Raw genomic sequence first — 9,798 nt, 5'->3', positions numbered from 1 at the left:
TAAAGCTTTAAAATCTAAAGTTTGAATAATTATACCAAAAATGGGTATAAATATTTAATGAAATGTTCTCTAAAGCTTTAAAATCTAAAGTTTGAATAATTATACCAAAAATGGGTATAAATATTTAATGAAATGTTTTTATATATAATAAATACAAATTATATTTACTTTTTAAGTATAATATTTAAATAAATTGACTATTTTATCAATTAAATATAACCCCAATTACTACATTATAATTTACTGTTATCTTTTCAAATTTAATTAAGTTCTCTAACTAAAATTGCATCTAATTGAAAATGTTCCACTTTATTGCTCACAAGTAAAAGATTTGGCTATAACATGAATTAAGCAAACATTTGAATTTTTTGTAATAGGCCTTTTAATAGTCTTTGGCTAATTTTTATTAGCTCTTGCATACATGTATGTGTACTTTCAAAACATAAGAGATTGGCAAAAAGCAAATTGAGGCAAAGCACCCACTAACATATATTTAATGCAACTCGGGTCTGTTTGGATGAGAGTGTGAGAGAGGTGAATAAAAGTAAGAAGAAGTGAGTATCTATTTTACCTATATTTGAGAAGAAACGAGTTAACGAATAATAAGGGTAGCCTTACACTCATTTACTACTCAAATCTCAATTTTCCTTACACCCCAAATTCGGTGTAAGGAAGGGTAAAGAGGGAGAAATGATAGTTGTTAATATTTATATTTCTACACCCTTTAAATTTACTCCTTATTTACTTCTTTCAAAACCTAAATAATATATATTATCTCTCATTACCTTTCTATTAATTCACTTGTTCTCAAATATGAGATTTTTTTTTATTGTAACTCTCTTTATCCTTTCCTTTTCCTATCATTTTTTACCCTTCTATTACTCGCCCTTGCATTCAATAACACAACAATCAATTTTTTATACTCATTTAAATATAAATAATATATCTACAATTCTAAGAAGGAAATCAAACTACTCCAATCCAAAATAGGAATTACTCAAGTCATCAATTGCAAAAAATTGAAAGAGGTTAAACCCTACATTCAAGTTTAATTGATTCAAATGATTTTTAAGTCTCTAAACTATTAATTTCAAAATATATATAAGTTATTTCTAGTAGTTGAGCATGAGGGATTTAAATTTCTTAACAAATTCATACCTCATTGATGCTTATGCCAAACAAAAGGTATACAAGGATAGCAATTATTTACAAACCTAATTTTATCAGCTTCGAACTTAATTAATTTTTTTTAATTTTGTCATGACTTAATATTATATGAAGAGAGGATGATGATATCTTATTCCCGCTCTAAATTCTCATAACTTGCTCCCTATAATAATATATTATTATTTTTTATTAAATGAATTGATTTATTTTCATTTTAGACGAGTGAAAATGGATTTATTTAATTTTTCATTTGGGTGAGTGAAACATTTCAATCAATCTCATCATTACAACTTTCAAGTCCATTAGAGCTCCTTAGTTTTGCCATTTTTGGAAATTTTTGTTGCATAGAAAGCTTGCCACCCACAACCCATATGGAAATGTATTAAGCATTAATTATTAGATAATCATCAAATCAACCTTGTCAATTAGCTTTTTTTCCTCTATAATCTAGGTTTTCAAAAGTCTATACCAATGGGTCGTTATTAATTCTATTAATCTGAAATTTAACCTATTACTTAAAAGGGTCATTATTAAAATTATATAAAACTTTTTAAAATTATCGATAAATGTTTACTATATAAACTTTCCACAATATAAAAAAAATTATTTGGCAATAAGAGATGGAAAGAATTAACACTATAAAAAATTTTAAAAATAACTTCAAAAATTACTTATTAAATAATTTTTGTTCGTAATTATTGAAGATTTATTGACTAAAAAGGATTTTAAGAAAATTTAAAAGTAAATTAATTTTTATTTTAAAAAAATTTAAAAGTAAATTAATTTTTACCCACCAAAATACCAATTAATTACTGACAAAATATTTATGAAGTTATTTAGTAGATACAAATGACACTAAAAAATGACAGTAATTGTAGCGATGAATCTTACAATATATTAATTAAATGTATTTTGGGTGATTATTGGTGAACATTTATTTGGTAGCTAAATTTAAAAAGAAAATAAAAAATAAAATTTTAAAATAGTAAAATAAATTACCGACTAAATAAAGTAGTTGATAATTACAAACAAACTTTAATTTTTTAACTAAATTTAAAGAGAGAATAAAAAATATTTAAAATGGTTAAAAATTTTACTATGGATAAATTTTAATTTTATAAATAAATTTTTAAAAAATAAAAAATTAATAAAATTTTAAAATAATAAAAAAAAGATATCACTGACTCATTTGGTAATTAAAGTAATTTTATTGTTTTACTACTCAGAAATCTGTTACAGTAAGTTAAATACATTTTTTATGGAATAAATTAAAATTTAAAATTTTTTATAATAAATTAAAATTAGAAGATAAAAATGAAATATCAAATAAATAAAAATTACCTTTAAATTAAGATGGGCTTTAATTGATAAAAATATCTTATTTAAATTTGAAGTTGAATTACTTTTGAATTTAAACATGATGAGGTGGCATGTAAACATCAAGTTGGGCAACTCAATTTAAAATAAAATTAATTGGATAATTTATTCAATTCAAATTCATTTAAAAAAAAAATTATTCAAATTAAGATTGGCTGACTTGATTTGATTGCTTTGTCCTAATGGCTTAATTTTCCTTTGAAATAACATATTGAATTATTTTTAAATGGAATTAATTTAGGTTTGAGTTGACATGGATTAAGGTTTATTATAATTTAATTATAAAAATTAAAAAAATCAAAATTAAAAAATAAATTATGTAAACAATAAAACTTTAAAATATAATTTTAAATACTTCAAATAAGAAAATTTATAAAATACTTTAAAACATGTTAAAAAAATAATTATCATATTTACATTTATGCAATTATTTTTAAAATATAAATTGTAATTTCATATATATGTGAAAAATAATATTTATTTTAGAAGTACTAAATAATTTTTCAATTACTTTTAAATTTTATTTGACATTGAAATTAAAAAAATAAGAAAATATGATGTTAAATATTATTAAAATATTTAAATTATTTTTCTTAACAGCAAAATTACAATACATACCCTTAGACATTATCATATATTTTAGAAAACCAAACTTTTGAAAAAAAAATATTACAATTTTATTTTTGTAAAATAAATTTATTTTTTAATAATTATTAACAAATTAATAAAATTTAATTTAATAATAAAATATACATAAAATAAATTAAAATAAAATTCAAAATAAATTGACTTTTTAAAAAAAATTTAAGTATTTGAAACATTTAACAAATAATCAACGAAAAATATTTTCATGTTTATACGAAAAATTAAGAAATATGAGTTTGTTTTTAGCGCGTATGTATATTTTTTTGTTGAAGAAAATTTCTCTTTTAATAAAAAAAGTTATTTCCTGAATTTTAATAATTTTATTAAAATATAAAAATATTTATATTTATATAATATACATATTATTTATTAATTTAATATTATAATAAAATAATAAAAAGTATTTTCATGAAAACATTTTCTCATAAGATAATTTCCATTGAAAATATTTTTCTTATATAAATTATCTTTCACAAAATAAATGAAAACTAAATCTATTATTATATTAAAAACTGTAACAATTTAGTTTATATAATTTAAGATTTTTTTAATATTTTCTTTAAAAATAATTTTTATATTTTTTTTAGCATTTGAGGTATTTAAGAAATTGATAACAGAAAATATATTTCTAATCAGAGTAAAAATAAATTATTTTTAAGAATAATAACTTTCTTTAATAAAAATAAAATTACTTTCTGAATTTTAATAATCTTATTAAAATATAAAAACACTTACACATACATAATAAAAATATTTACCATCAATTTGTCATTTCAACTAAATAATGAAAAAATTTTAATAAAAAATATTTTTTTATAAAATAATTTTTATAAAAAATATTTTTCATAGATAAGTTATTTTTTTAAAAAAATTTAATTATGTAATTTTAATATTTATAATAATATAATTTTTTAAATTTAGATTAAATGTTCATTCATGATTGATTAATATTAAATTTTAAGAAAATGATTATAGGTGCGTTCCTACTTCCACATAAATTAAGAAAATATAATTAAAGTAATAATTTTTATTTAATATTTTCTTAATATATCTTCTCCTTCAATTGCTTTAAAAATTAAATAACTTATGTTATTAAATAGGAGTACATGAAAAAGTTAATAAATAAATTTATTTTGAAAAGAAAAAAAAACCCATAATTTAGAGTAAATAAAAAAGAAAATAAATTTATTTTTGTAGACAGAGGAATATTTTTTAATAGAAATAAACTTTAAAGACTATATTATTAAACTATAATTGTTATCATTTTTTAGGGAAAAATTACAGGCAGCTCCGCCGCATAAAAATTGCAGCCGTCTCCTTTTATATTTTTCACACTTTTATTTTCTCCGTCCCCTGGTTATAGAAATCTTTAAATTATTATTTTCTTCCTCTTTCCCACTCTTTTTCCCGAGAAAATACCTTCATCTTTTTATTTTTATTTTTATTTTTATTGTCCCCCTGCCCCACCCGACAAGCGAGAGTTTTTTGAACGCGCACAGCACACCAAGGCACGAAACTGAAAAAAGGCATACCAATAACGACTCCAAGACCAAATAATCGTCAAGAACTTTTTAGCCATTTTGATTTCTAGGGTTTTTTGTTTGGAGGAATCGGGCTCTTAGGTAGAGAAGGAGGTGAATTAGAAGATCCGATGGCAACGCAAGGGCAGGCGTCGATGGACCCTGCCGTACTGGATGATATCATCAAACGGCTAACGGAGGTCCGATCAGCGAGGCCAGGTAAGCAGGTGCAGCTCTCGGAGGTTGAGATCAAACAGCTTTGTTTGGCTTCTCGAGATATCTTCATGCAACAGCCTAATTTGCTGGAGCTGGAAGCCCCTATTAAGATTTGCGGTACGTTTTTATGGAAGGCGCCGACTTTTACATCTATATGTTGAGTTTTTTGGTCTGGATTTTGAGGGTTTTGTGGGATTATGTTGAGGGTTTTTTTGCTGCAAGATGAATTGTTGAGCATAACGTATGTTGAAAAGGGGTGGTTTGATTTGTTTATCATTATATACTGGGGAGTTTTTTTGTGTGTGTTTTATTTGTTGCAAAGTTTGGTACTTGGCATTGTACATTTCTGTGGAATCTAATATATATTAGCAATAATTATTTTTTTTTTTTTTTTTTTATGAATGGAATTAGGCTTCGGTTTGAAATTCGGGCGACTTAAGTCTTGTGTTATTGGGTTGTTTTTTGTATTGTATAAAAACTTGATTGGACGGTTTGATATACTGTTCCATTGCTGACTAACTAGGTGAGGAAAAGTGAACAACTTGGAGTTTAGATGAGGAAAAGTGAACAACTTGGAGTTTATGTAAATTCGAAAAACCCTTAGGTTCAACTAATGTAGAGGATTAAGTGCCTTGTGAGTTTTGATATTACATTTTTTGATATGAAAGAGCTCAACCTATACCCGCAAAACTTCTTGTTTCTTGTTTGATTTTTGAAAACACAATATGATTCCTGCATTTAATGAAGTCTCACAAAAGGCATTTTAGGCATTTTTTTTGAAGTATTATATGCTTTAGATTAATTTTTTAGTTTGAGCTCTGTGGTCTTGGTGGAAGATCCATGCTGTGATTATATATTGGAATTCAGTCTAATAATTGCCTATCTTTGTTTTATGTGACTTTCTAAAGATTCTTCTTTATATTTCAGGTGACATTCATGGGCAATATAGTGATTTACTAAGGCTTTTTGAGTATGGAGGTTTTCCTCCTGAAGCCAATTATTTATTTTTAGGGGATTATGTTGATCGTGGCAAGCAGAGTTTAGAAACAATTTGCCTTTTGCTTGCCTACAAGATTAAATATCCAGAAAACTTTTTTCTTTTGAGAGGAAACCATGAATGCGCATCAATAAACCGGATATATGGATTTTATGATGAATGCAAGCGGCGGTTTAATGTGAGGCTTTGGAAATTCTTTACTGACTGTTTCAACTATCTTCCTGTTGCGGCTCTAGTAGATGATAAAATATTGTGCATGCATGGTGGTCTTTCCCCTGATTTGACAAATTTGGATCAAATTAGAAATTTACCTCGACCAACTGCAGTTCCAGACACTGGTTTACTATGTGATTTGCTCTGGTCAGATCCTGGTAGAGATGTTAAAGGTTGGGGAATGAATGACAGAGGAGTTTCATATACTTTTGGTCCTGATAAGGTGTCAGAATTCTTGACAAAGCATGATTTAGACCTTGTCTGTCGCGCACATCAGGTCATTTACTTTTAGCTCACCTCCTTTTCTTATGTTTATGTATCATTCTTCTCTTTCTGAACATTAGCATGATTCTCTCTCACTTATTTTTTGGTTTGGGGGTTGTCTGGGTTTTAGGTTGTGGAGGATGGGTATGAATTCTTTGCAGAAAGGCAGCTTGTCACTATTTTTTCAGCTCCCAACTATTGTGGTGAATTTGATAATGCAGGTGCTCTCTCACTTATTTTTTGGTTTGGGGGTTGTCTGGGTTTTAGGTTGTGGAGGATGGGTATGAATTCTTTGCAGAAAGGCAGCTTGTCACTATTTTTTCAGCTCCTAACTATTGTGATGAATTTGATAATGCAGGTGCTATGATGAGTGTAGATGAAAATCTGATGTGCTCCTTTCAGATTTTGAAGCCGGCTGAGAAAAAAGCTAAATATATGATGCCAAATAAAATGTGACATTTGCAGCATCTATGATCCATATTCTCTATTAAGGTCAGTTAGATAAATTGCTTTTTTTTTCCCCTAGAGTTTTCCCATTGCTGATGATATGATAATGCTTCTGTTATGCACCCCATGTTTTTCTTTTTGCCTTTTGTGTTTGTTTGTGGCTTCTTGTTGGTAGCTTTTTCTTGCTCCATGTCAGTTCTCTTTCTTTTTTAATTATGTTGGAATGCAATCCATTTTCTGTATATTAATGAAGAATATGCCTTGTCTGCGTGTGGACATGTGGTTGAAGTGCTTTCTATTTGAAAATCATGTTACTCATAGCTTTTTTTTCTTCCCTCCTCCCTTCTCTCTCACTTTTCTGTTGATTGAGTTCAAAGATCAACATTTTCTCTAATAAAGATTGCACTTGGTCTAACTAAGAATTTGCATTTGTTTATATTTGGATATATGCTTTCAACTTATATTGTATCTCTGGATCCATTACTGTCAAGAGAGGTGTTCGGCTTCCAGATGCCGTAAAGTGAGTTTATCCCCTCAAAGATGGAAGTTTATGAGTATTCCAAGGGGATGCTATTGTACAAACATAAATGAGGCCTCTGTTTATTCTTAAAAATCAATCTTACAGATGTCCTTCAGAAAATCTAACATAGAAACTGGTGTCAGAAATGATCTTCTTGGAATCATGCTAGCACAAAAGAATAGTTATTAGTGAGGAACTGGATCTGGATTTGGGTTCAGTAGAGTTAGCAGGATTTGGCATGCCATACCTGTGTACAGAGGATAAGGAGAGTTTTGTAAGAGGTGCCCAACATTTAGGGTTTTAGGCTATTCACTAGAAAGTCGCCAGGCGACCGGAGTGAGCTAAACTGCTAGTCATTTCATTAGGGTGCATTCGATAATGTTTTGGTTTGTGTGGTCTTTTGTCTTTCTTTTTTGAAAAAAAATTGAAACACATTCTGCAATATCTGTTACTGTTTATTTTTTCATCACTTGTCTAGAAGCGTTTTGAAAGCAAAAACAGTTACGCTGAAAACCACAAATCTTGGTTTCCACTTTCCAACGTTGTGTTAGGTAAACAAAAAACATAAGGAGATAATGGGTTACTATATTATGCACTACTTCTTTATATATATATATATATATATTTCTTTTTTGAACATACTTTTTTACAACTTATAAGTACAGATAGTGGAGGAAATACTACTGCTTAAATTTGTTTAAATTAATTTATTTATCTATAATAATTATAATTAAGGTGTGTGTATATATATATATATATATATATATGTTAAAAGTCATTAATAAAAAATTTATATTTATTATTTCTTAAAAAACAATTCATTTACGTAAGCATACTGGTGAAAAACAGTTTTGAACAAATAAATAATAAAAAACTAAAAACAGTTTTTAGTTTTCATAAAACAAAAAACATAAGATCAATTTTGAAACCAAACACACCCTTAATTATTTGTTTGTGATTTATAAGAGGGCATGCTTGAAGGTTGGAATTTTGGATTCAGTATTGTCATGAGTCCGCATCCATTGAATATTCTGCTACGGTTAGTCAGTTAGGGTAATACTTTCCAAGTCTTCTGTCCTATGACCTGGGTCTGGAGTCTGGATTCATTTCATCTGCAGGTTCATGCATTGACTGCAACCTTGTTGATTTCGCCTTTGGACTTGGTACATGTGTAAGCATTAGCATCTCATAAGTTGGCAATCTTCAGCTTCGGCTTGTTCCCTGCAAGCATTTTGTTTTATTTATTTTTAGTTCTTTTTCTTTCCCTCACTCTCTATCTCTTTAGAATGCTGTATAGATATATGTTTTTTGTACAACCTGAACATTTATGATTTATCAGGGCTTCAGCGAATATAAATTGAAATTGAATTGCCTTCATTTCAGTGGCATGTAAATTGATGAAGTCTTCTGCACACCATTCTTTCATTTTGCAGAGAAACTAAAGGCTGAAACTGAAGATTGCCAGCTGTGAATCTTCTGAAATGTAGGATTTGAAAGGGTGCTTCTTTATTCTTAATTCACTGGTTATTGGGGGTAAAATCTTTGGAAATGCTGTCTCGATGATGTGTGGCTTGCCAAAGGCCAGGATTCAAAAGAAGTTATCTTTCTTTTTGCCCATTTTAGTCTCATTTTCTTGTCCTGTAGTTGCTACGTTTTGGTCCTTCTGTACATAAATTTGGCCTGGCAATTAAAATTTTTGGTTTTTGGGTTTTGGCACTGCAATGGTGTCTGCATTTACCATCCAAATTAGCTTTCCATTTTCCTGTCAATTATTAAGGTGCTTGTATTGTTTAGGCATATTCTCAACAAGGATGGTTATTTTTATTTTTATTTTAATGGTTATGTTCGGCCTTTCCACCTGTCATGCATGCCTATTGCAGCATCTTGGACCTTTCTCTGATATTTGAATGCCAAAGCAGCTTGTATTTTATCAGCGGTTGCTTTCTTCATTCCATCATTGAACAAGTTGAATCCTAGTATGGAAGATGCATGAAATATTATATCCTTCGTTTAGAATGTAGAATTTTGTAGGAATTCGATTCAATTGATTTTTTTTAGTTAATTTTTATATTTAGAATGAAAGAATTTATTCTTTTAATTTAAAAAATTTTTTATTTTAAAAGAAATAGAATTTATGTATGATTGTATGAGAATTCTTTTGATTTGTTTTTTAAATGATTTATTCCCAATAGATCTATTATGTTATGAATTTGCTATGCATGTGTTTGACACTAGAAGGTTTTTAGTTTAATTTATAAAATCAATCTATAAGTGTCTAGTGTTTATAAGTTAATTTGAGCTTATAATTATTTAAAAATTTTAAGTTATTATGTATTCAGTTAAAATAATTATAAGTGATGGTAAAAAATAATTTATAAGCATTTTTATTATTAAAATGATTAATATATAAATTTATATATAAAATTTTAAAA

General features: G+C 27.2%; 1 protein-coding gene across 4 annotated transcripts; it reads left to right on the top strand.

The window, feature by feature from the left end:
• Nucleotides 1-4,483: 4,483 nt before the first annotated feature.
• LOC110659808 (serine/threonine-protein phosphatase PP1 isozyme 4) lies at nt 4,484-9,230 on the top strand. 4 transcript variants are annotated; one of them, XM_058151783.1, is made up of 5 exons: nt 4,486-5,042; nt 5,853-6,412; nt 6,530-6,620; nt 6,758-6,896; nt 8,800-9,230. In XM_058151783.1, exons 1-4 carry the CDS (start codon nt 4,841-4,843, stop codon nt 6,853-6,855), a joined length of 951 nt encoding a protein of 316 aa, XP_058007766.1. In that variant the 5' UTR covers nt 4,486-4,840; the 3' UTR covers nt 6,856-6,896; nt 8,800-9,230. The 4 variants fall into 4 exon arrangements, with proteins under 4 accessions (XP_058007767.1, XP_058007766.1, XP_058007768.1 ...); XM_058151782.1 differs by having other exon boundaries at nt 4,492-5,042; nt 6,758-6,891; XM_058151784.1 differs by lacking the exon at nt 6,530-6,620 and having other exon boundaries at nt 4,484-5,042; nt 6,667-6,891.
• Nucleotides 9,231-9,798: the final 568 nt, after the last annotated feature.

The sequence above is a fragment of the Hevea brasiliensis genome, chromosome 8, assembly GCF_030052815.1.
Source record: "Hevea brasiliensis isolate MT/VB/25A 57/8 chromosome 8, ASM3005281v1, whole genome shotgun sequence".
Taxonomy (NCBI): domain Eukaryota; kingdom Viridiplantae; phylum Streptophyta; class Magnoliopsida; order Malpighiales; family Euphorbiaceae; genus Hevea; species Hevea brasiliensis.
The sequence above is the reverse complement of the archived record's forward strand: the minus strand, read 5'-3'. Positions and strand labels throughout refer to the sequence as shown.